The sequence below is a fragment of the Lipophrys pholis genome (assembly GCF_963383615.2).
Source record: "Lipophrys pholis genome assembly, chromosome: 1".
Classification (NCBI taxonomy): Eukaryota; Metazoa; Chordata; class Actinopteri; order Blenniiformes; family Blenniidae; genus Lipophrys; species Lipophrys pholis.
In genome coordinates, this window is record NC_137635.1 from 15,456,015 (window position 1) to 15,482,927 (window position 26,913).

A 26,913-nucleotide genomic window follows, 5' to 3' on the forward strand; every position below is an offset into this window, starting at 1 on the left:
TATCCAGAGATATCTAAGGACTTTAATCAGTCTTCATCATCGATATATCAGATTTTAAATGCTTGAAGTCCGATGTGTTAGAGGTCAGTTTTTTTAGAGACGTGTGTAACGTCCATGTTGGTATTACAATAAATAAATGGTTGTATTGTGCAGCTCTGGTCTGGCGTTCACAACAGAAACATATTTTAGAAGCTTGTTAAATTTGTGAATTTTTGGGGTGATTTTTTTCTTGATTTGTAGTGCTTTCAACTTCAACATGACCTCATGTGTGGTATAATGGAGTCCCTTTTTGAAATGTGTTACTTGCAAATTTTGTGGTGAATTTTTAAGTGATTGACATAAGTAGATAATACTATAAAATTGGAGCCTTTGAGCTATGAGATTTATTATTCTAAACAACAGTGCTCTTTCTCTCCCTAAATTTACACCTGCAGTGATTGGATTAGCTGCTGGTCTCGCTCTCTCTCTCTCTCTCTCTCTGTTTTGGTATTTCCTCCCCCTTTTTCTTTGCTTCTGAATTATGCCCATCGGGTGTGAAGTAACTTTGAATGAGGATCAATTGAATTATAAAAAGATTATTCACTTGCACAATTTTCATAAACTAATTGCGATGAATCACACTTTTTGTATTTGATATGTTTCGTACTTGAGATTCTGTCACTTATGTGGATGACGCTAATACGTTTGTATTGAAACATTTTTATGAGTTAATTCCCAAATTCTTTTGAATTTTTTCAGTTATTTGCATGGAAACGTCATTTGTCATGGTTCAATTCAATCTTTTACGATGACTTTGCAATACGTTATGCAGCCTTACAACAACTACCGTTAAAACCTTTTTCACTGATTCTGCTTTGTAAGAAACTTATGCTACAATTTTAAAGCCTGAACACAGTTCCAGTTGTTGCTGTGTGACTTTATATGTGCTTTTCTGATTGCAACAACTTTGCTTTGGTGAATGGAATCGCTTCTCCTTTTCCTTTTCATTGTTGCCCACAAACAACTCCGTCACCACCCAAATCAAAAGAAACAAAAAAAGAGGGAAGCTGCCGCTGCTCGGTTAACGTCACTGTGATTCTTTGTTGCAGAGACAACGTGGGAGCGGCCTTGCAGCGCTCCGGGGACGCCCAAGAACTCCTTCCGACACAAGAACTCCCTGCCAGCAGGTAGCTGGGGCAGCTTTTCCAAATTTCTCCACACTGGAACCTGTTCTCGAAACAACGCCGTTGTCAGTCTCCAACAACAGCGCCCCATGTGGATGGTCGGCCAAAAACAGCACGATTACATGAAACTTTCTCTGGTGTAACGCAGCTGAGTTCATTCTTGGTTTCTGCCACCAACTCGTTTCTACTCAAACCAAACAGTTCCCCGAGAAAGCATCATTAAAAATGTACATTTTATCCAAGATCTCTTGATGTCTTGACTGGTTTCCAATCTGTATACATCCAAATTACTATTTGCCTATCACTTTGAAAGAATGAGTATTTTCCATAAGTGGAGAAATGTTCTTTGGCTCAGGATTTAAACCGTCAGCTATGAGGAGTTCCATTGTGTAACATGGTAGAATCAACAATTCCTGTCAATTCCTGTCATACTGTGGAGCGGAGTAGCCATACCTTGTGTCTTTACATGTAGTTTTGTTTCTCCAGTGAACGGATTTCACTCCAGTGGAAGTCCTCTGCACCACGTGGATCACCCTCACAACAGTCTGGTTCGGAAAAGTAGCACAGAGCCTCAGGTAAAGCTGTCAAGTTCGTTTTTTTTTAACAAACGCAGATCTAGAAGGCGGTATGTTTAAAGCTTGACTCGTACAAGGAGGTTATTACGTCCGTGGGATGCAAAAGAAGCAGAATATCCCATTAAGTGGAATTAAAGCAGTCGTCCTACGTATCAAAGTGGCTGATTTTGACAATCGCATCTCTTTTTGTATGTCTTCATGCCCTCAAACCTTTCAGACAATTTCATGTGATGGCGCTAACTCAATGTAGAATTAAGTAAAACCCCTGAAAGGAGCTCTAATTATGTGTGAATCAAACTTGGCACACTTTTATCATATTAGCAGTTTTTTGAAAATAAATTACCTTGAAAACCAATTTATTTCAAAATTTATTTGTAATGCATTTAGCACCAAGCTAAATGCATTATTGGTGCTCGCTTCACTGCAATGCAAAAATGGAAAAGCATCGATAGGAAATCTTTGCAGATACAAGTAAACTTTAGTGTTAATTTTAAGCTTGGTAAAAATCGTAAATCTTTTTTAAAAAATTCTCCTGTTTAGCAGCTAAATTTTCCATTTGGATTATTAGCTTGTTGCTCGCTGTGCGTAGCTACAGTTTTGTGGTTGGAAAAGGGAGGACGGAGGTTTTGATATCATTCCTCTCCTCTCTGCAGAGCCCCGGGTCGACGTCCCCCACCAGGAAACAGAACAAGGAGACCACCATCACGGTGAGTTTGGGACAACTTTCTTTAATCTTTGGATACGCTAGCAGATTTTATGAGCTGCCACTAACTTACTAGCGGGTCAAAACTATGTCAGAGCTTCTTTTTTTTTTTTTAAACTGAAAGAAGAACTCTTAGCATGCTCGAGTGACTATTGTCAATTTGCTAGAGCTACTAATAGAGCATGGTAGAGCTCATGGAAGCTCACCTCCATTCTAGAAAAGACATTTTCACAGATTCTCAGCAGTTCAAAGTAACTAGGGAAGATGTTATCAAGTTCGTGGTTCGTGACAAACGTGTGTAGATCCAAAGTATTTAGGTCAGAGGAGATGGTCAACTGTTGAGAGAGTTGTGGAAGCTTTTATTGAGTCTTAAGTGTGCTCGCCCAACTCCCGAGGAAGCGTCGGTCAGTTTGAACCCGTCAACACCTGAAACTCCACAGGAAGCCAGTTCGTACAAATTATAAGCTTCATAAGCCAAGATCATTTTGAACTGAGGGTCGTTTCCTCTTGTTTCTGTCGTTGCAATGCGGGTCTTTGCTCTGGAAAAGTCATCAGCAGAGCTAGTATCGGCGTTCGTATCATAGAAGGTTCTCAAATAGATGCTGTGCGTTCTCGCTGCAGACAAATCCACTCCCGAGGTTAATGGGAAAAATTTGACTGAGGATCGAGCTCCTTTTGTTTCTCTTAAGTTTAACGATGACTGGGTGACTCTCTGTACATCATTATTGAGAAGACTACCCTAATGTGTATTCTTTACTTTCAGAACAATCCTTAGAAAGGTAGATTTGTCCAATTTTAGCCTTAATCAGATCGGCCAGTCGTCTCTTTTTGGTGTGTTTTTGGTACTTTTTTCTAGTTTTTTTTTCCCATCTAAATTCTGGCCTGTTGCCACTACATACGTTTCATTGATGAACACAAGAAGGTCCATGCCAATCGTACGTATTTTCCTCGAATGTCGTTTGACAATCTGATTACCAATCAGCTGAAGCCAAGATCAAGGTTAGCATTTCAGAAGCTCGGCCTTGTCTTGCCGAACCAGGAAGTAATGACATGTTCCCGCACCTCTAGATCGGAGTGTCATTACCCTCTACAGCGAGTCGGTCGTATTGTTGAACGATATAGTGCCGATTTATCGCCGTTACAGTATCAAGATTTGTAATAGGTATCACAAAAGATTGAACTCTGATTGATTTAGTTTCATGCACTGTGCATTCATAGTCTTCATGTCAACAAATTTGGTCTATTAGATTAAATCCGAGATGAGAAAATTGTATTTTGCTTCATTATGAAGCCAGAAACACAAAAATCAGCAAAAAGCTGCAGAAGCTGCTCTGCTTCTGAAAAACAAAAAATTCTAGTTCCAATTATTCCAAAAAGAAAGCGAGAACACTTTTATTCTGTACAAAGACACTTATTCGGCACAAAGAAACCAACGTCTTACATTATATTTATTTAGCGTATATTGTCATATCGTGATCGCAATACTCAACATTACCAGAAGGTTTTGAACATATCCTGAGGTCGTTAGCTGGTTGTGTTCTCCTGAGTGAAAGTTTAAAGAAATGCTCTGATCACTGAGCCCCGCAGGCTGAAACCGGCCTTCAGATGGTCAAATCTCTCCTGCGATGACAAAACATTAATTGAAATTCGTCCACTACAGTATCTGTTGTTGCTCTAAAACAAAGAATAAAATGTGGAGTTGTTCCGTGATCATTTCGTTGGTCGTGAAATAAGTTTGACAGCTCTGCTCCAGAGAGTAGCACCGAACGTTTCAGAGCGCAGGAAGGCGTACAGTCTCCACAGCTGAGAATTAAAGATAATTAAAGCTAATCTCTGGGAATCCATTTGTCTGATTGCTCTGGACCAGAGTGGAAAGTGTTCCTTTAAAGTACCGAACCACGAATCACAGGAATAGACAACAAATGTTGCACTGACAACATTTTCTCTCCTCAAGGACAAAGTGCATCGAGAGGAGTGAACGAACAATGTCGGGCGGTTCAGAAGTGCTGCGGCGTTTGCTCATGGCTTCAGAGACGCAGCGGAGTGAAGTCTACCTTGAATTTAGACCCTGTTTACAACAGAAACGAGTGAAAATGCAAAACCTTTGTTGCATTTTGGGTGTCCATTAACGAGATGTTGTTGAAACAAAAACGCTAAGGCTATACTTTGTCACTTAAAGCGTTAATATATGAGGTGCTTGTAGAAGGAGCCGGTGTACTGTACGTTGACATCAAAGCAAAGCTTGTCTGTAAACTGCCCCATTAAACTTCCCTCCCCGTGGTGCTCTCTGCCCTCCTCCCGCAGATTAACTGCGTGACGTTCCCGTTGCCCGCCTGCATGTCGGAGCAGCAGTTGCTGAAACCCGACGAGTGGAGCTACTGCGACTACTTCTGGGTAAGTTCGCCGCCACATTTAAGAGGCCGTTTGAAAACTATAAATCAGTTTCCCTGCTGCCCCGGCAGCGAAAAACCCAGACACCAAGCTGGGAGTTTATTAGGCACGCCGGAGCAAAGTGGCCTTATCCTGCAGTCCTGCAACATGTTGGGGGGCAGAATCGTTAATGCCAACGTTTTAGGACCACTCAACATCCAGGGGAGGAGGACACTCCTTGTTGCTTCACTGGAATCTGAAAAGAAAGAGAAAGACCATCCAACAAACACAAGCAAGTTTATAGTGCTGGCAGTCTAATGGAGCCACTGCACAGTCCTCATAATACGGATGTACCGATTGGCAATGAGAGTTTGTAAGAGCATTAGTCGGTATCCGTGCTTTCTGATAGTGGCTGCGCAATCAATTTATGCGCAACTGCGCTTAAACGTTAATGTGTATTTTTGAAGGTTTGTTGGCATTAAGCTCACAAGCTATGTATGGTCATGTGAGTACTGGGTTGAGATGGTGGTGGAAGAAACTCCCAGCATTTGGTGATACCTTCAATTCAGGTACGACTACAAAACCAAAGTCATCACATCGGCAATTAGTAACAACTTTAGAGAAAAGGACAAAGACATCCATTCCATTATGATGCCGATTGGTTTAATCTCGTAGATTAAGAATCCATTGAGGAGAATGACTCCACAAGAAGAACAAAGACGGTGAACTCTGTCAGTTTGCCGCCATCCGTAGTAAATCAATGAATGAGCGTCATCCCTGTAAGTCCATGAGAACAAAAACAACACAGCAGCCTTCTCATCTTTCACCGTGACTCCATATTTATCTGGCCCTGGCCGCGCCGCACGCCGAGACTCAGCGCTGGCTTCAGTCGGATCCAACAACACGCCGCGGCAGGATGAAACATTACATGCAAGGAGTGCAACGAGCCAGCTGGACTCCGCCGCTCTGTTTGGACATCTCCCGCCTCTCGCGGCGTAATCTCTACCAGGTGTGGCCTGCGAGGCTAACGCATCGCATGCTCACAGTGGTGACGGCACAACAGAGAGAGTTGAGGCGTATTCACAGTGGTCGCAGCGAGCAGCCAGCCCTTGAACTTAATTCATTCCAGTCGTCAGAATGTTGGCTGTTTTGGACTTCTGTCGCAATATTTACTGTTTTCTCCAGAAGTGATTAGCAACTGTTAGCCTCCTAGCTACCATAGTACCCCCTCCATAAATTGTTCGGACTTCAGAAAAGAAGAAAGGAGTTAAGATTATTTTCAGTAGCTTGTTGTCCTGGATGAAAAACAAACATATTTTTGTTAAGTTCATGTCACTTTTCAGTGTAACATGAACAACAACAACAAAACAAAACATATTGCAAAAGACGAACTGGACTGCAAAATAATGCTTTGTGAACTCTACGTTCACACTCTGCAAATTTAAATTGACAGAATTCATATCAAGGAAGGAAAATTGTGTAATTAAAATGTTCCTATGCTAATTAAATTGCTAAAATCAACTTTATTTACCATGCAATGGTAAAGAAATAGTGCATTATCATCATCTATTGGTTTGGATTTATTGCAAATCATGTCATGTCGTAATACATTACCACTCTTACCTGACATGTATCAGCCTGGTAAGAAAGTTAGTAGACCTGTCTCAGGTTTGGGTTTGAGATCTGTGTGTTTCAGTGACGTCCTCGTGTTTGTTGCTAAGCGTCTGACAGCCCGCTATATATATGTGTGTGTGTGTGTTTTTTTTAACCTTCGCAGAACGATAAGAAGGATCCCCAGGGCAACGGCTGCATCACAGGCTTCGAGGTGCTGGTGCACAAACAGCTGAAGGGGAAACAGATGCAGAAAGAGATGGCAGAGTTCATCCGAGAGAGGTATCTGCTTTTCCGATCTGCCAGCGACTCATCGCGGTTTTCACGCCGGGTCCTCGGGTTGCCATGAAAACCAAACTATTCAAGCAAACCGCTTCCTCTTTTTTTTTTCCTTTGTCATCGGCGTATTGCTCAATGGAGGGAAAACACACATAGAAACCGAGGGCTTGTTTAGACAGCAATGTTTTCAAGTAAAAAATGTTTTGGAGTCTTGGGGGTCGCTCAGAGTCGCTGAAAACTGATCAACGAATTCCAAAGTGGAACGGACTGGTTTCAAAACGTAGCCGTCTAAACATGAAACTTTTCTGAAATGAAAATTGCTGTGTAAACAAGGATTGCGACAATGGTTCTAGGCCGTTTTCACAACCATTTCTCATGAAAAATGTAAAATTTCTTTGCATTTTAGAAGGCTGTTTATACAACAACGGTGCTCGGAGTGACTAAAAACTGAACTTTTTGAAAACTGCTTCCAAAGTGAAAACAGATATCGTTTTCAAAACATCTAAACACGAAAGTTTTCCTAAACGAAAATGCAAAAACGCTGCGTATTTTTATAAATGTTAAAAACAGGGAGTTCTACAAAGTGTTCTAGGTTCTGTTTCTATGACATCTGCTCATGAAAACTGCAAACTTTTATTGCATTTTAGGTGTCCCTTTATACGACAACGGTGTTCGGAGTCACTGAAAACTGAACTTTTAAAAAATGGTTTGAAGGTGAAACTTTTAAAAAATGCTAAACGGGAAAAACTCAACTTTTCTGTGACGCTCCTGTTGCACATGTGCACTGCGGTCATCGTAAATAGTTCTGCCTATGCCAGAGAAAGAATCACTCATAATGAGTTTGGCGTTTGTTGTTAACTCTTGAATTTAACAACACTTCCCCAGTAAAGTGTACTTTTGCTGCACCATCGCCTGGATCACGTGTCAAAACATTTCTGAGACAAAAACGATAAAAACGATGTGTTTATACATGAAAACGTGCAAACAGGTCCTGAGAATTTGTAGTCTGTGTGGTAATCCAAAACCTTCTGCTTCCCTGACAGGATAAAGATCGAGGAGGAGTACGCCAAGAACCTCTCCAAGCTCTCCCAGATCCCGCTGGCCGGCCAGGAAGAAGGGTGAGTGTGAAGAACTGGCTGCATGAATCAACAAACCCTCCCCTTCTCCCACTGTGGAGCCACTTTGGATGTAAAAGATGTGTTTCTGGGGCTGTATATCTTGTAATCATAATATTAAGGAGCTTCTTTATTGCTCTGCTGAGGGTATATTTCTCCACCGGGAGGTCGCAGTGAAGGTCAGAGTGGGAACAAAGGAGCCTCAAAGCTGAGGGATGTTCACTACCAGATGATGGAATAAGTGGGGGAAAATGAAGAAGAGAGGAATTACGTATCAAGGAAGTTGGGACGAGAAAAAGAAAAGTGTTCAAACGAAACATATGTGCGCATGTGTTGTCTGCCCCACAGAGGGTTAAAAGGAGAGTTCAGGGAAAAGCCCTGCAGGGGTAAATAAAGAAAGTCAGTAGCTTCTCATATGCGACAGCAGAGGGGATTTCACGCTGAGTGCAGCTCTTTGTCTGATCCACCGAGGGAACGCAGGAACATGGAGAGCAACAGGAAGCTGAGAGGAGACGGGCCTGGTTTGGGAGGAGAACACTTGGACGTCGGCCCACAAGGAGAAGTGACGCCGGGCGGTTAAATGTCAGAGTTGAAACATTCCGGATTCTCTTTGTCTTTCTCTTACTTTATCACAAAGCTCAAAGGAGGCTTATATAGCTTGTTATAATGTGCAGATTTAACATGTTGGCTCTCGTTAACGTGTCAGCCAGAGCTAACGTGTTTGATTTTATAGTGACTTGTCATGAAAGTCGTATTTTCAAAAGATATTGGGAATCTGTTTCACAGATTTTCCATAATTGAAGTATTCACTATCCCAACTTGTCAATACAATATCATGGCTTACATGTTACATGATATTTTATCATAAATTACATATTGAAAGTCACAGAAAGTCACTCTGCAAGATGTACTTGGATCTCTACATGAAGAACCAATCACAAGTTGCGTGGACTCACTTCTCCATCTTTGATTAAGGAAACCAGACGACGGCGCTCTAGAATTGACAGAGTGAGACTGAGGGTTATGCGACACTATTTACAAGCCTTTAAGGTAATTCCTCTTCGTACCGGCTTTCTGGAGGAGAGTGGGATGGAATTGCCCCATATAGAATCCAGATTATGCCAGCCGGCTCAGCCTGCCCACACCCCGCAAAAGTGCAACACAATACTTTCATTATGCTCTCCCTCGGGCCGGCACCGTTGTCCAATGGGACAATCGCTGTTTTGTTGCTGGGTTCCTACCATCCGACTGGCTGCAGCCCAGAACCGGCCGTCTATTTATTCCTGAATTTGCCATTTGTTTGGTAGCAGTGTGGCGATGAGACATGTGACGACTTAAAAACAAAAAACAAAATCATATTTCTAGATATATTTCGCTCGACTGCTGCTCTGTCTGAACTGTGGTGACGGGATGAAGTACATGGGGGAGATACATTTCCCCTCAGATAGACTTTTCTGCTGGCAAGTGATTGCGTCTCACTTGCGAGCCTGCGTGCTCGTGACAGATGTAATTCATCGAGTGTGAAAAACACTCGTCGTTCTGACACTGTAGGAGCTTTCAGTCTGGTCTGGCTTCTGTTACGAGCCTCTTGAAATGCTGAACGTGTGGAATTCTACATGCTTGAGATGGATGAAGCCTGTGAAAACAAAAGCAAGAAAAAAAAGGAACATTTAGGCCCTGGTTACGTTATTTTCTGCGTTTTCCTTTCAGAAAAGTTTTGCATTTATGCGGCGATTTTGAAAAACCATGTGTGTTTCCATGGAAACGACAAACGCTGAAAATGATGAAGTTAGCATCTAGAGTCACTCGTTGGTGCTGTTGGGTTGTTTTTGTAATGAAAGCACACACACATGCACGCAGAGAACAAGACGCTATAAGATGGAGTCAGACCAGTTCCCCGTATTTACACGGAGCTGGAGCTTTTTCGAAAAGTTCCACTGTGGACACCATTCTCGTTGGGTTTTCAGTCACTCTGAGCACCGCTATCGTGCAGACGAACATACGACAAGCTTCAAAATGTTTAATTTTTACTTGAAAATGTTATATTAATGGTCTTAAATCTCTGGTTCCTAAACTTCTCTTTCCCTCCTGTATACCTCCAAGAGAGAAAGCAGAATCTTTTAACGTCTCCCAGGTCTTCTCTTGAAAGTTTATTATTGTGTTTTGCTTTTCTTTTTTTTTTTTTTATATCTCTTACACAGTGTGATTTGTTTTAAGGACTTATTTGATATTTTGAACAGCTATTATTAAACAATCACTGATACCAGCTGTTACCCATTTGGACAAGTAGTTTGTGATTCTTGTGATCTTCTTAGTTGTTTACTATTTGCTCATCAGAAGCGTCCAGTGAAGGTCCTGTCCTAAAGAGCCTTGTGGTTATGAATGGCCTCACAACATATCACAGACGACATTAAAGAAGGAAGAAGTGTGCTGCAGAGTAAACACGCATCCCAACAACAATGTAGGACACACGAAGGAGGTTCCACGGAGAAGGAAATGCCTTTGGTTGATTGGTTAGACCTCAAAGATACACAAGGCACATTCTGCCGAGTTACACGGAACATAAACAGAAGGCCGGCGTGTTTACAGGAGGTTCCTGTTGGTGGTGCTCTCCTCTTTGTTCAGCCACGGTGGCTGAGTCGTCCCCTGCTTACACTCAGCCGCTTCAACCGAACCACCACGGCGCCGGCGTGAAACATCAACCGTATCGGTTTCCGGCCGCATCATTCCTTCATTCCTGGATAAATGCATGTACGCGTTTCTTGAATTCGGCCGTATTTGTTGTACTGAGTGACGAGTAGGGACCGTCAAAAAGACTTGATGAAAGAATTTATGCTCAAATTCGAACAGTTAGGCTGAAGAAAAGGAAGAGAGCCGCTATTTGTGGAAGGCTGCAGCGACAACTTGTCAGAATTCCAAATGTTCTCATTGATAAAAAAACAAAACCTGTCCGTCACAGAAAGTTTCAGATTAGAGCTGTAACGACAGTTAATCTGTAGATTATTTATATGATTAATCATTTTTTGAAACAAACCTTTTCGTGTAGCCTTTCTTTACCCAGGTCAGTATTACGAACCTGTTTTACTTTTTACTTCATGAAAATATAAGAAAATGATGTGTTTTACAGCATATTAATTAAATAATTTCTGTAGAATAGCTCAAAATTGACCTAATTTAAGCTTAAGGAGTAATAATTGGACACAAATGTAAACTGCTTTTGTCAGTCTGTAGGTCAGGGCTTTTTTGCAGTTTTTTTTTTAAAATGCTCCCACTACTGTTTTTCATGAAGTTTTCTCTCCTGGTGTGACTCTTTTCTCCCGTTACCTTTCGGCAGCTGCCCCCGCCATCTTGCTGGAAACATTGACTGTGCTGTGACGCATGTGACGCAAAACAAGCCAACAGGCTAACTATTGCCTGTTGGCTTCTTCTCCTGTTGTGCTGGTAGATTACTGCCACACTGTGGTCACTGTCGGAACAAATTGTTTGGATATGCCGGAAGAAAAACGATCCGCTTACGGTAAAAACTAATCGATGGGTAAATTAGTTGACATCTATTTTAATAATTGATTTTAATTGATTAAATCGATTAGTTGTTTCAGCTCCAAAGCTTATTGCTCCAAACGCTTTTCACAGAATCGTCTTTCTTCAGGAACAACAGATGATTCTGGTGTCACATTACAAGGTGCATGCTTGCAGGTTAGCCGCCCTCGGATGAGAGGATTCCTGGAAGTAGAAGTTTTCTGGTGCGAGCAAGTGAAGTGAAGGATGTCTCACTGTTTAGCTGACGAGTTGTAGGAGTTTCTGAAGTCATCACAAACTGTTGGGGATTCTGACTTTAGTCTGGTTTGAATGCTCACTTTGGACTGACATCAGCTCATCAGGTTTTATTTTCATACGATCTGATCACGAGGCTGGTGGCAAATTACAGGCATTTAGAACTGCGTGAGCTCAGGCTGTTGTGAAAGAGGGTCTTTCTTTATGAGTATACGCTGGTTCAAGGAAAGCGTGTTGGGAGGACATGGAAGCTAAAATATTTAGTTGCAGCCTGACATACTGTCCAGGATATCGCTTGGATTGTTTTCTGCTTTTGAAGGTACCGAGAATTTATCTAAATCATCCAGTGCAGAAAAGTGAACACCGTCGTACAACTAACTAGATTTAATGAGCCGACTGGAAGGGACTGACAAATCAACGCCCGACTACAGGAGTCATTTAATGCTTCATATGGGATTATTGTTTATCTCCGTTGTCTGTGTGTGCTGCCCCCATCTGTGTAGATTTTATGTTCGCCCACTAGGTGGCGCGAGGGCAAGGTGGAGGTTATAAAGCCTCCAGGTAATCGATGCCAGGTGTGCAGGACCGGGAGAGCAATCAGTTTTCAGATCGTGTCAGGGTGAGTGACAGAGGAAAAGTAATGTGGTGAGAGGAACCCAGGAGTGGGCTGAGTACTTAATGAGAGGCACTGACTTGTAGAAAGTACATGAAAATAAATGGAGTGTCATATTCAAAGGAAAAACTACGCTTTGAACTCTGATCATTGTTGTCCCCGAATGCGTTGTTACCCGTCCTCACCAGAGTGGCACCTTAAACAGGTTAAAGTGCCGCTACACCCACTTCCTTCTCAAACTTGTTTGGAGTTCTTTTCATACTTTTACACGACCTTGAGCCATAAATGGATCTCTTGATTCTGAAGAGCTCCCAATGGCCCGGACAGAGCTGCAGGTGCCTGACTTCCCTTTGACGGCGCTCAGGAATGCGTTGGATGTCAGCAAGAGGGAATTCCACACATGTCTCCCATTCAGGGCGGCGCTTTGAAGCGACCCGCTAACCCGTGAAGACCGTCAGCTCCGGACCTAAAGCCTCGTGTCTGGGACCGCCGCCCGCCTGCTGGCTCATTGTTCCACAGCCCTCAGTCTGATGAAATATGAAGGAGAGCTATCTGCGCTGCTCTGCTCACTTTCTCAGAGTCAAAACAAAACGTCGGCCTGGCCGAAGAAAGAGACGAGCCGTTATTACATAATGTTCATCGCTTAATCTGAAATCGCTGGATGCTGATGTTGCTTCCCTCCGGCTGCGTCGAAGCTTCACGGCGAAGAGACGAAGCAGAGTTGTATCGGACTGCGAACACTTGTGAACCTTTGCTCCGAGCCTCGTCTAAACATCATCTCCTCGTCTCACTTGTATAAAGTGTGTGGTCCTGTCTGGTGTGAGATATTCAGCACACTGACACCCCCCCCCCCCCCCCCCCCCCCCTCTTTCTTATCTGTTCCCAGGACTCTGGGGGAGGCTTGGGCCCAGCTGAAGAAGAGCCTGGCAGATGAAGCCGAGGTTCACCTAAAGTTCTCCTCAAAGGTAATTCATCCGACATCAGCTCACAGATTAACGGACGCGAAGCCAAATGTATTTAATAAATGGAACAGACTATTGGATAAATGCACACACAGACATCAGTCTATATCCAACCTCGAACTCCTAGAGCAGAAGACCCCATTAATGTGAAGTATTTAGGGAGATGTTTTTTTTCAAGCTGACATCAAATAGTCGTAATTTGACACCAGCCTCATCATCGTATCACTCGATTCAAAACAACTTGGAATCGAACCGGAGCTAAACCTGTGAAAGTAGAGTCCGTGTTTTCATTGGCCATTAATCATAAAGGTGTTCGAGGATCAACTGAGGTCTGGTCTGTTGTGAGTTGAGGAAATTCTTTGGTCCAACGTCACGGTTATTGAATCACAGGACGGACAGACGTGTTTCCATGAGATTAGGTGCAGTAAAGAGCTTCCTGGTGACTCTGAGGGTTTAAACACACATGTGACACTGAGGCTTTGAAAAGTTCGCACCACTTTTAGTCCGTTCCGTTGATTCCCCTTTGGTAAGAAACGATACGGGTCCCATTAAAAACGCTGAGCAGTCCAGAAACAGTCCAGTGCTAATCAAGAGAGAAATCCTGAATTTGAGCTCCTTTTCGCTGGGGGAGGGGCACGAGGGCAGACCGAAGTTAGAGGCCGGGATTACAGCTGCACTGGCGAGAGGAAATGGAGTCGGTGATGTTATCCTCCAGAGATGTGCAGATGTGCGGCACCCGTCCAGCTCCACGGAGGAGGAGGAGGAGAGGGAAGGATTGGAGTGGAAATGAACTTTGAACGATGACTTTCGGGGGGAAACTTCCGCAAGGAGCTGCAGATCCCATTCATCAGCGACAGCTGGGACCGAACGCCACACCGCTTATTGGGATCATATGACCAGAGAGCCGGCTGCTTCCCGTCAAGACGAGTACAGCTGGGCGCCACACTGTTTTTCACCTTCTGGAAGGAAGAGGAAGCCGGGCAGCGTTCGTACCTCATATTCTGGCTGGTTGACTCCTGCAGATCAAACCATTTCTCATCCTGAAGTGGCTCCGAGCGAGACGATGATGACATACTGTCGAAAGCCACCGGAGGGAGAGGAGCTTATTAAGGTTTCTGGATAATTAAATCAGATACGCAGGGGGAGGATTGATAGCTTTAGCAACAAAAGAAGTCATTTTACTGCACTTAATATGCACGGAGGGTTCCTCTATCTGCATCGAGATTAATATTTTCGTTCAATTCATGAATCAGCCAGACAGATTCTTTCCCCTTATCAGAGATCTGAAAGTAATCCAAAGTTATGTGTGCTTTTTTTCTACCGCGAACACAAAATGTCATACGTCCAAATGCAGCTAATTCTAGCTCACTATAGCCTTAATAGGAACAAGTGACGCTTTTTGGAGGCAAATTCACAAACCTGATGTCTGGACTGGACAGTTCTGTGATAACAAGCCAAGAAACGAGTTAAATAAAAAAAGAAAAAAAAAAAAAAAAGCTCCAGAAAACCTAAATTGACAAAAGCACAGATACTTGTAACTTTGCCGTTTTACGACGAAATACCGAAAACTGCTTTCTTGTCTCCAGAGTAGCGTTCAGGTGCGCAACTGGTTCTGAGTACATGAGAAAAAGAACTGGATTACGAAGCAATATTGCCTGGATTGAGAAAAGCACTTCCTTTCCAAACGTGTTTGGCTACCTAGTAACTGAGTCCAGCGAAGTGCACATCATTCATGCTTTTCATTGAAGAATAAAATATTCTTTGCTGTGAAAATGCAGATTTTGAGTATTGACAATCATCACAATCACCAATGAAAAGAAGCCATTACCTTAAAAAGAAAAAAAACGTTTTAACAAAGCAAGAAAGTAAATTGAATGCATAAGCACAAATGTCAAGTAGAAAAGGAAATATATTACTGTTAAGATGCAAAATATACATGTCACAGTGTGACCAGGTGGTTTGGGCGGTGTGAAAACTAAAACAAAACCAAATGAAGGTGTGAACATTTTTGCAAAGCAGCATCCCTTTCAAAAGGTTTTTCCACATTTCCACAGAGACGGATCGTTTTCAAAAAAATTTGGTTCGTTGTCGTGGAAACCGACGCCCCAAACTTCAACGAAACTTTTTCAAAAAGTTGTTGCGCAAACGGGTTCTCAGTAGCAGATTTCTCCTGCAGTGTGTCTCTCAGTGCGTCCTGTTCGGGTTGGGGGTTTAACCCTCCCCGCTTGTTTCCTGTTGCAGCTCCAAAGTGAAGTGGAGAAGCCGTTTCTGACCTTCCGCGAGAATTTCAAGAAGGACATGAAGAGGTTCGACCACCACATCGCAGACCTTCGGAAGCAGCTGGTGGTCCGCTACGCGGCTGTGGAGAAGGTAGACGCGCGCGTTTAAATGTAAAATCACCCGGCCTGGTTGTAATTCCACATCTCTTTCACAGGCGGGATCTGTCTCTGGAGCGTTTCCCACTTTTACAGTTAAAAAAAACCCCCAACCAAACAGTTGGCCGAAGCCCGAAGGCGAATCTGTCTCACATCATCTGTCATCTTCGAGGCAACCAAACAGTTACTCCCAGATAAACTCATGGACAATTGAGCATTCAGGGACAGGAAATAAGATAACGGCCATGACATGAGGCAGCTTTTACGCCACATGACAGATGAAAGTTAAAAACCTCTGCAGCGCTATCTCCGCGATGAATGGAGTCCGTAATGCTGTGAAGGTTCAATTAAAATGATGCTAGAATTTCTAGAACATTGTGCAGAGGACACGGTGTAAAAAAGAAGCAGGAATTCCTTCTTTTTTTTTTCTTCCCCACTCTGATCTCTGACTCGGACTCTGATTCGTCTCCCTTCAGGCCCGAAAAGCTCTGGCTGACAGGCAGAAGGAGCTGGAGGTCAAAACGCAGCAGCTGGAGATCAAGCTCAGCAACAAGATCGAGGAGGACATCAAGAAAGCCCGCAGGAAATCCACGCAGGCAGGTCAGAGCCCGGGGTCGAAGTGCAACGCCAGGGGTCATTCCGGGGTCACGGGTTCACTCAGGTGTTTGTTGTTCTAGGTAGCCGAGGTCCTTGTGCGGCTTGTGTGTGTATGAGTGGGGGAGGGGGGAACGTCCACGTCGATGCGCCGCAGTGTTCGGTATGGACTGGCGGACGTTCGTTACTGGTTCTACGAACATAAAACAAACTTGTTTTGTGACAAAAGCTGAAGAAACATGTAATAGCTGTATTCATCTTTCAACTGATTACTGAGTCGCACAGTCGAGTTTTCTTCTAAAACTCTGTTTCACTAAGACGTTACTTCTAAACCAGGGTTTTGTTTTTTTTTAAAACAAATTGAGAGTAGCGACACTGAGACCTGAGCTGAGATATCAGCTGGCATGTTAGCATTAGTCTCAAAGCCATGCTGTCAGGGTATATTTGTAAAAACACCCATAATGCAACCGTTTTTGGAGAAGTTTTGTGGACATTTCACAGCATTTTGCGCAACAAAGTTTCATTAAACTTGGCTTTATGTTGAGATAGTAGTCATTTTCCACAGTAATTGTTTGGCTTTGCGGAAATATAGACGTTTTCATCATGGTTACTTTGCGCCACAACAAAGAAAAACTTCCATTTTAAGGCTATTATGGCACTATTCGACCCGTCCGGCCCACCTAAGATGGAATTGGGGTGCATGTAGCACCTGAACTGAAATGTGTTTGACACACCTGCTCTAAGCGACGGCCTCTTTCTGTTATCTGGAGTCTTATTATATTTGACATATTCTAGAATTTCCAGCAGCGTTTCTGCAGTCTACGCGGAGATGGAGCGTTTTCAAATAGTCGCATTTTCAGAGCCGTTCTCAAAAAGTTGTGCTTTCAGTGTCTCTAAGCACCACTGTCTTGTAAATGGATCCTTATTTACAGAGTTGTGCTCAAATTTAAAACGGAAATACATAGTATGTCTCTTGAAAAAGCTCCACGGAGCCACTATATCGGGTCTAAAGAGCCACATTTACCAACAAATCAAAGCTTGTTGGAATTTCTTGCTAAATCAACACTGATCGCTGCGCAGACTTGTCTCCCACCCTCGTTATTTTTTGTCATTCTGTTCTCAGTAAATGTTTATTCCAGCGCTCATTAGGTCGGGTCCCTCCCCACCACGTTGCTCCGGCCCTCCGCTGAAGTGATCATCAGAGATCGAGTCGTGACCCCGAGACGCTGTGTTTGTCTTTTTCATTACCGTGACTCACAAGCTTTTATCAGCACCGCCGGCCAGACTGTGTTTTCTTTTCAGAGTGCAGACGATGGGAGCGGAGGGACGAAAACCCTCCCTGCTCTGCCGGTCCGCCTTCACACCCGAGCGACAGGGAGGTGTGGGCGGCGGCCGAGCTCCACTGCCCGTCGGGGTGGGGTGGGGGGGGGGTTGTGAGGCGGGCAAATATCGCTCACACATACATTAAGAATCTGGCCGCTTAAAATAGACTTCCCACTTGGTGGTGTCATCTATCGGAGGGATTAGAGCTGCAGAGGAGGAATTTCACCGTGGTGTAAAAGAAACAAGTACGGTGGACACGGCCTTTTAAAGTTATCAAACTTTTTCTTTTACAGATTTAAATTGACTTTACAGCAGCTTCTCCAGTGATTCCACTGAATTGAAATACTTAAAAGGAACCCCGGATTTATCAACATGAAGGTCACAATAGAGAAATTAGAAAAAAACCTGAAAAATACATGAATTCTTCTGCGTTTTTTTTTTAATTCATAAATTTGTGAATGTGCAGTTTATATCAAACAATATCTGAAGAACATCCAGGTAAAGGTTCTAGCTGTGATTTTGTAGAAATGAAGGAACGGTTCCTGCTCTGCTTCTGTTCTCGTAAATATCCAAGTCATTTACTGAGGTATTTTTTTTTTCCCCCACAAATGTTACTCAAACAATACACTTAAAGGAGGCTTCATTCGGCTGTGGATCAATATACATTTGAATTTCACCAGAAACATTTATTATTCATAACTTTTTCCAAAAGTAAACATAATCAGACTTGTGAGGTTTGGAAGTTTTCCAGAGTGGCTTTTGGTTCCTTTCTTTGCTTTTTTGTTTTCTCAATAATTATTGAAGCTAATTAAGTATCACAACAGAAACAACATTGTTGCTCAAATGAGAAAACATGTGTCATTGTTTAGCACTATTGTATAATTTGGGTTTATAGTTAGGGCTAGCAGCTAAACATTAGCATTTGCTCTTGTTTATGCTACATCAAACAAAACTTCCAATTTTGGAAAATCAGTACTTGATTATAGTTGCGTCTCATCACTTGTTAAAGTTCAACTGGAGTTAGTTTGTTTGGGGAGATGCTCCATATTTAAAATGTTAGCTCCTTTTTAAAGATTAAAATAAATTTTAGGGCTGCTAATGTCACATCTACTGTGGCTACAGGCTAACGCTAATTAGCTACAGGCTAATGCTAATGATGATATTCTTTTCTGGTGTTGTCAGGAATTTTCAGGAATCGGATGGGCTGAGGAGTTATTTAACGGAAAACCGTTTGTGACGATTGGTGATTGTTGTTCTAGAAGTTTGGACATGACCTGCGGCGTCCCCCAGGGGTCATTGTTGGGTCCTTAACTATTCATTCTTTATATTAACTATATGTATGGCATCAGACATACTAAATATGGTGTCATTTGCTGACCAATATTCAGATAATTGGTTAATATAGTAGCTCTAACATGTTCAAGTAAATTGGTTATTAAATAAGTGGAAGCTAAAAATTTATATGGTACTTGTGGAGAAGTGGTGGGATTTATTAAGTTTTACTCGGAAGACATTCAACCAGATTATATTGTTCTGCTGTTACTTATTCACTTTGTTTAGTGAAATATGTTTGGTTGATTGATATGAATTGTTGATTTTGATATTTAATTTTTTACTATTTAGGGGGAAAAAAATTAATTAAGTGAAAACAACAAATCCAGCATACCAGGGGTTTTAAAAAGTAGCCATCGGGCAGGGGGCTAAAACGAGTAAATGGATCCAATGGCCAAAATAGTTCAATTTCATTACATAAAAATGGCTAAAATAGCTATAAAGGCTCAACGTAGCTTAAATTGCTAAAATGGCTTCCACTGTTAAAATCGAGTAAATTTTGGTCACTAATCTAAAACGATATAATCTATGAGTTTATGAACACAGTTGAAAGTTGTGTGTTGCGAGTGTGTGTTGAGAGATCACGAGAAGGAAAAAAAAAAAAGAAAAGAAGAGAAAAGGCCTTGTTTTTATATCCACACTGTTATGTAACAGAGGTGCTGGTGGCGTCTGGCTGCCCGTGTGAAGCAGACTGATGCCAAAACAAGTGAAACGGGGCATCTGTCTGCTCGCGACAACGTCTCATTATCGCTCGGCACACAGACTTTGTTCATCATCGCTTCATGTCAGTCATCCTCACGCTTTCAGAAGACTCGGCAGAGTTTACGAAACTCTGAAACACGACAAACCGACAGTCTTCATGCCTCCAGGGTGCGTTTTAGCCACTTTTAGATGTATGTTTTGATTCCACAGCTCTATTGTTATTAAAAGTTACTTCATTGATCCCCTGGGAAAGAGTGTTCCTCTGCTGTTGAGCTGTGATAATTAATCGTAACTGCAGAGATAAAGAGAAGCGCAGGCTGCTTCTATAAAGTGCCCGAGGAGCAGTTGGAGTTTTAAGGCCCCGTTTACATGACGATTCCTGTGAAAACTCATTGTTTTTGCATTTTCGTTTGAGAAAAGTTTCACGTTTACAAAGCAACGTTTTGAAAAGGATGACTGTTTACATGAAAATGACAGAAACGCTGAAAATGATATAGTTTTCTCTTTGGGCCACTAGTGGGTGCTGTTGAGAGAACAATACACTATAAACATTAACAGTAGCGAGTACACTGACATTTGTATGGACAGACGACCAAGTTGGATTGTTATCACGGTGACTGTCCACTATAAAACTACCAAGTTCCCGGGAGAATATGGAGTCTGTTTGCACTAATTTACTGTTTTGCTGTTTTGCACCAATCCCAGCAAGACACATTGCTCTTATTGTGAAAACTATACACGGCAATAACTGCATTTCTAATTCGGATTTGTGATACACGTACAAAAACTGTATCTTATTTTGCAAAGATGAAGTTTCAATGACAATTCAGCATCTTGAACATTTCATTTTATTTCAATAAATGGACACTTGAAACGAAACAAGATTTCGATTTTGCGTTGTTGTTAACGGGGCCCAAGTGGTGACGCTGACAAGGGTCAGAACAAATCTCCTGGTTTAGTAACTTCAACACCACCACCGATACACAATCTGACCGAAACCGATTGACACGATGAGGATATCATCTTCCTCTGACGTACCTTTAATCAGATGGTGCAGACCGTTTCCAGAGTTTTTGTGACGCATGCTCTAGAAAGACCGAGCCACCGGGGCTGGAGTTCGCTGTTGACAGCAATCTGTTGCTAACATCTTGGTGCCAGACGCCACAGGGGATCTTTAGAGCTGTCGGAGAGCCTCGATGGGTCGGAGCCATCTTGGACCGACGGCCCCCCCCCCCCCGAGCAGGTGCTCGTAATACCTCACTCTGCTGTGGACGGAAACTTCTCCTCAGTTGGGTTTCTGGACCTGTTTGAATCCTGTCCTCTGTTTGGGAGCCATTTAAAAGAAGAACCGTGAGCAGATAATAAAGCCCAGAGGAAGATGCGCATCATTTCCCTCTCTGATCTAATCCGCCGCATGATTAGTGTTTGTTTAGTTGTCAGCAGGATGCGGGCTGTGACTTTAATGAAAGGACAGATCAGAGCTTTTCCTTTTATCATCGCTCACGTTATCCTAATGAAATCTGCTATCAAGCCGCATCATCTGCTGCTTTGGAATAATCGCATCAGTGGAGGGAGGCGGAACCAACATGACACTTTGGGTTCTGGCCCGGAGGGAGCGTTTAGGTTGTGGCGCCATCTGCTGGATGTTCTGTGCGCTGCATGTTGTTCATCCAAAGTGAGACAGCTGCTTTGTCATGGTTTGGTCTTGTTTTGTTGTGGTGTTTTGGTGGGAACTTTCAGACTTATTAACTTGTTTTTCTTGCTTCATCCAGGGGATGAGCTGATGCGCTGTGTGGACCTTTACAACCAGTCGCAGTCCAAATGGTTCGAGGAGATGGTCACCACCAGCCTGGTAAGACCGAGTGTTGGGCAAAAGGGCCCGTTTACACGAGCCCTTGAAATGACGCCACGTTTTGAACTGGTTCCCATCAGGAGCTGGAGCGGCTGGAGGTGGAACGGGTGGAGATGATAAGGCAGCATCTTTGCCAGTACACCACCCTGCGGCACGAGACAGACATGTTCAACCAAAGTGTGAGTACCACTCTGAATCTGATGGCAAGACGTTCACGCTCTCTTGGTTCCTCTCAGAAGAGTCGCTGAATGGATCGTGTGATCAGCAACAGATTTGAACAAGCAGTCATTGTTTGCTCTGGAGCCGCGTGTGGCTCTTGAGCTGTGACGGCTCCCTGAAGCTGGCCGAAAATGGAACGTTTAAAATTATCTTCATTTTATTCACACATTGTACTGTTGTTGTTTTTTTATGAGGACTCTTATCTTCTGGCTAAAAATAGCTGAAAAAAGTAGAGCAGCCAAACTGGATAAAATTGCATCGACCACCAGAAAAATTCAGTTGTAAAAGCTAAAAAAGCTAAAAATGCTAAAATGGCTCAAACCAGTACAAAAAAGGAAAAACTGAATTTTTTTTATATTTAATTCCAAAAAGAGTCAAAATACATACAAAATATGATGAAAACAACTTAAAAAAAAAGTGAAACATTAAAATAGCTAAAACAGATTAAAAAAGTGTCAAAATGACCAAAACAGCAAAAATAACTAAAATGGCTTTAAAAAAAAAAAAAAAAAAGTTTAAAAAAGAAACACTAAAATGACAAAGTAATGAAGTAGTAATGAAACATCAGACATGTTTTTTTTTTTTTAAAGTTCTTCCATTTTAAAGACTTTTTTTAATTTCTACTCTCAGCAATACGTGCTCGTGTGGAGTTTTTAGGTTTTTCTCTGGAAAAGTGTCGTCAGATGACTGTGTCGTATTTAGCACTATTGAAATCAAATTGAATAGAACAAACTGTGTTTAAACCCTTCTTGAACTATATATATATACTTATATACTTTAGCTATGAAATGACTCGTTTGGCAGGTCCATCGAAAAAAAAATATTCCTGCAAAAATCTAGAGCAACATTTAAAGTGTTGAGCTGAGTGCAGTTCCCTCCTCTTCCAGACGATGGAGCCGGTGGACCAGCTGCTGCAGTGTGTGGACCCGGCCAAGGACCGAGAGCTGTGGGTGCGCGAGAACAAGACCGGGGAGGTCCGGCCGGTGGACGTGGAGATCTGAACTCGGGGACGACGTGGACGCTCGGAGGCTACTCGCCGGACGACGGGACCGGGAGATGAAGTCTGTGCTGGACTCACAAACTACACACCAAAACTCTCTTCCAACACACACACACACACACACACACACACACACACACACACACACACACACACACACACACACACACACACACACACTGCACACACACACACACACACACACACTGCACACAAACGTGACTCCTGGCAGACTGAGCGACGATCACGTCTCGCTCTCTGGCTCATGTTGATGATGTCAGTACTTGAGTCCGGCGAGAACCATGAACAATGAAGGTGGTACTTCATGCTAGGACGCTGTGACTGTGGACACTAAAGGACACTCAGGCGGTCCAGGAGCACCGACGGCAAACGAGGAGCACGCGCAAACGTCGACTAGCTTCGTGTCACGCTTGCAGTGTTTCGCTAATTCTACAGAACCGCAACGATTTAACAGACGCTGCTACGCTAAACGCATCGAGACCATAGAGTATTGCTACGTTACGTCGTGTCAGAGTACTTTGATGCTCGTGAGCATGCGGGTGTTGACTGGTTGCTAAGCCCCTCCTCCTTCGCACTGCTAGCCACAAGGTGGAAAACAAAGTGGGCGAGTTACACCTGCGTGAACAATTGTTCGATTTTACCAGAGCAGAACTTAAAAAAACTGTTCAAACTAGAAGGCAATGATAGAGAGCAGAGATATGCTCAAATGCTACGCAGCATCCATAGCAACATCACCCGCTAAGGAATCTACAGCTATCCTTGATAGCACCTGCTGCTAAGCGCTAAGCTAAGAGTCATGTCCTGTAATTTTAGCACAAGCTTCCCTCTCATATTACTTCCACGTTTTAAAGAAGTACTGCTTTGCAAAACCAATGTGACCAAAACAATTTAGCTTTGTAGTTTTGAAGGTACTTTCTCAGAAACAGGTTTTGCTTAAAAATACTCAATTCAAATATGCAAACGTTTCTACTTTTGTAATGTTAGAATCTTGGAGGTTCCAGGAAAGGTTTGACACGTTTATGAATATTTTTTTTACATATAAAATAGTTGTATATTCTTTCATTTATGGCATCTTGGATCATTTAAACAAAATAGACCATAAATATTGAGTTTCAGTGTCACAGATCCACGACACACAATCTTTATGGACATGTTTTTTTTTTTTAGATAATGTAATATAACACCAACATTTTTAGTCCATATTGTCACTTTTTTTGACAAAATATTACAAAGGTCTGAATTTGATTGGTAATAGCAGCAAATATACGTAGCCTGTAGTTTCAGGTTTAGTTTGTTTAGGGTAGCTGATACTAAAATTAATGAATATTTTGAGATTTTATGAAGACACCCGTTTAAAATGTTCCAGTTTTGCTCTGTTTGCTCAGCACATTGACTGTGTATGTAGAAGATGACGCAAATTCAAGATCTGAAGTGAAATGGTTGACAGGAGGAGGGCCAGCTTTAGCAAACAGCCAATTTTTGATGTTTTGAAATCGCAAATTCGGCAAAAAAAGTAAATAATCTAAAGCACCACTTTTACTTTTATTTCCATTGTTTTACTGCATTCCTAATAAGACTTTAAAATCAGCCTGTTGCACTTTATTCCACAGTGATTTTTTTTTTTTAAAGAATTTCCTGTAAGTTGTTGGATAAGAAAAAAAAGTGCTCTAAATAAAAGCTGTTGTGCTTTTCGTGACTGATGGCAGTTCAAGTTCAGCTGTAAATACATGAGATGTGACAAAGCTGTTGAACCTGCAGCGTTGACGGCTTTGGGAGGTTTTTCCAGGTGGATTCTACCGTCTGTATTAACGCCTGCAGAAACTGTGCAAAGTCTCGCTTGACCACCAGGGGGCGTTCTTTTTTTTTTTTTTGTGCGTTAACAGCTAAAGGTCGCCATCTTTCGTTAATAAAATGAAAATGTGCGAGCTCAGTCGTCACGTCTCGCTTTCTCTTTGGTTTATTTTTTCTGTTTAACACCAAATCAACACAACAACCGATTTCCTAAGTAAGAACATGGCTGTTTGTTTACGCTACGTCCATTAAGGATTAAAGAGTGTTGGTGCTGCACACATTAACAGCTCTCCTCCAATAAAATGGACATTTAGCCAAGTATTATCACTACACCATCATCTGCATAAGTGGAGACAGAAAGAGCATTACATTGTTCTTTTCTGCACGCGCTTGGCTGTCTTACAAACACACAGCACCATCTGGTGGCCTGGCATGGAAACCAAAGCATTCCCAGTGTTTTTCGTTGATTGTGTGAGGGAGGCGGATGCAGCGCACCTGACAGTCGTCAAGGGCTGATCAGCTCACACACACACACACACACACACACACACACACACACACACACACACACACACACACACACACACACACACACACACACACACACACACACACACACACACACACACACACACACACACACACACACACACACACACACACACCTCTTGCCTGTTATAAAGTAAGTCGGATGTGACAGATCAAATATCCTCTCATGTGGATTTCCAAAATCTTGTCCTGCAAAATCAAGATTGTCTGTTCATCAAGTGAAACCCTTTGACTCAATCAAACTAAACTTGATGCCGAAATTTGAGGCCGCATTTATATCGCAAGTCTTGATGTGCAGATCAGGGTTTTATCTTTTTTACCGTGTGGTTGCACGTATTTTATCAAGCGACCCATATCTATTTCCCACGATTGCGCTTGCCTCCAGAAACGCTGCGCATGCGTACTTGTAGTGTTTACAAAACTTCAGGCAACTTGTGAGCCAGGCAATAACTGCAAAGCCGTGGATGATGACTGATGTGTGACGCTGATGTCGGATATCCCGAGATTTGATGCCATTAGAGAGGCAATGTTAAGAATATCTGATCAGCCCGATACACGTATGATTTATTCCTACATATGTATGAGTGGAAGTCTCTGGTTGTGGCCAATCCTGCGCGACATTTAAAAAAAAAGAGCAACACCAAAACAGTGACTGAACTATGAATTAGTTAAATGCCAGCCAGTAGTGCATAGAGTCAACCAATCATCTGCTCGCTGGGGTACAGAGAACTGTAGAAAGAACCGAAACAAACCTGGTCAATGTGGAGGAATTAAAGGACTTTTTAATGTGTGGATGTCTTGCAGCATGTTATAGGTTTTTTTTTTTTTTTTATACATAAATGGCTATAAAAGTGAGCGGAGTAAAATCCCTAAAGGAATGTGCAGTACACACAAACAAATGTACTGCGAGCGTCCAAAGTTTACAAACTTTCCTTGAAGACGACAGGCGGGCGGCGACCACCAGGGGGCGGCGCAGAGCCAGGGTTCAGCTCTCTACTCGATCATGAGCTTCTTGAGGGAGTTGAGATAAGCGGGGATGAGGGAGCTGACGGACTCGTTGTCGTCGTTGAGGATCTTTTCTCCTCGTCCCTCGGAGCCGGCGGAGCTGGGTGATCGCACCAGGCTGGGGTACGGCGTGCTGTAACCCTGACGGAGCAGCGACAGCAAGCACACGCTCACTATTATTTTACTTTACAGCTTCAGGAATTAAAATCACAGTGTAGGGTTGTTTATTTTTTTTTTAAATCTGAACTAAAAGATCTATATTTGTAGTACAGAATTCAGAATACGCAACAGAAACAGTTTATTTGATCAGAAATAAACTGTCAGAGGAGCTGAAAAATCAACAAATTTGACATTGTTTTCTGTCTTTGTTCACTTTTGTATTCACAATTACTGAAAATCCCTTGGTTGGTTGGTTTGTTTGTTTGTGGACTTAAAGGGCAGAATCACCAATCCAATTTGACAACAGGTCAGTTTAAAGTGGTAAACAAGTGACCAGTGCAGTGATTTCCGCCCGAGTTGACTCATCCCAGGATTACTTACAGAGGAGTATCCTTTCCCAAAGCTGCCCCTGTTCTTGGTCCTGATCTTGGTAAGTGCTGACTCGGCGATGTCTGCCCTCTCCTCCGCATCGTCCAGCTCGTGGACGGTCTTCCTGTATTTAGCCAGGTTCATGTTGGCTTGTTCTTCCTGCAGAGTAAACCAAGAGTTTAAGTTCATTTCTGACATGGGTCAGAGCAACATGAAGAAGGCGTGCTGGACGTACGGCCTCCTCCACTTGTCTCTTGTAGGCCTTCATCTTGTTCTGCAGCCTCTCCACCAGCTCCTGCATCCGCTGCTGGTTCTTCTGGTCCTCCTCGGACTGGAAGAGCAGCTCCTTCAGGCGCCGCTCGTTCTTCCGTAGCGTCTTCACCGTCTCGGCGTGCCGCTTCTGCTCCGAGTCCAGTTCTAGCTCCAGCTCCTTCACCTGGGGGGGGGGAGAGTCGGT

The 26,913-nt window shown here is 42.8% G+C and overlaps 2 protein-coding genes across 2 annotated transcripts in view; one reads left to right on the forward strand and one right to left on the reverse strand.

Moving 5' to 3' along the window:
- The window catches only part of gas7b (growth arrest-specific 7b), a 51,805-nt gene extending 27,297 nt beyond the window's left edge, over window positions 1-24,508 (forward strand). Inside the window, exons 3-14 of the mRNA XM_080469248.1 lie at window positions 1,089-1,166; window positions 1,650-1,738; window positions 2,392-2,445; window positions 4,746-4,835; window positions 6,589-6,704; window positions 7,745-7,819; window positions 13,090-13,168; window positions 15,407-15,535; window positions 16,017-16,140; window positions 21,264-21,343; window positions 21,424-21,522; window positions 22,450-24,508. Of these exons, the coding sequence (XP_080325374.1) occupies window positions 1,089-1,166; window positions 1,650-1,738; window positions 2,392-2,445; window positions 4,746-4,835; window positions 6,589-6,704; window positions 7,745-7,819; window positions 13,090-13,168; window positions 15,407-15,535; window positions 16,017-16,140; window positions 21,264-21,343; window positions 21,424-21,522; window positions 22,450-22,563 (1,127 nt within the window). The 3' untranslated portion in view covers window positions 22,564-24,508. The remainder of the gene's footprint in view (window positions 1-1,088; window positions 1,167-1,649; window positions 1,739-2,391; window positions 2,446-4,745; window positions 4,836-6,588; window positions 6,705-7,744; window positions 7,820-13,089; window positions 13,169-15,406; window positions 15,536-16,016; window positions 16,141-21,263; window positions 21,344-21,423; window positions 21,523-22,449) is intronic.
- A 1,172-nt stretch (window positions 24,509-25,680) lies between these two features.
- LOC308113187 (uncharacterized protein MYH16) overlaps window positions 25,681-26,913 on the reverse strand; it is a 44,572-nt gene continuing 43,339 nt past the window's right edge. The window contains exons 21-23 of the mRNA XM_080469235.1: window positions 26,692-26,892; window positions 26,469-26,615; window positions 25,681-26,069 (exon numbers count right to left, since the gene is read on the reverse strand). Coding sequence (XP_080325361.1) covers window positions 25,917-26,069; window positions 26,469-26,615; window positions 26,692-26,892 — 501 coding nt within the window. The 3' untranslated portion in view covers window positions 25,681-25,916. The remainder of the gene's footprint in view (window positions 26,070-26,468; window positions 26,616-26,691; window positions 26,893-26,913) is intronic.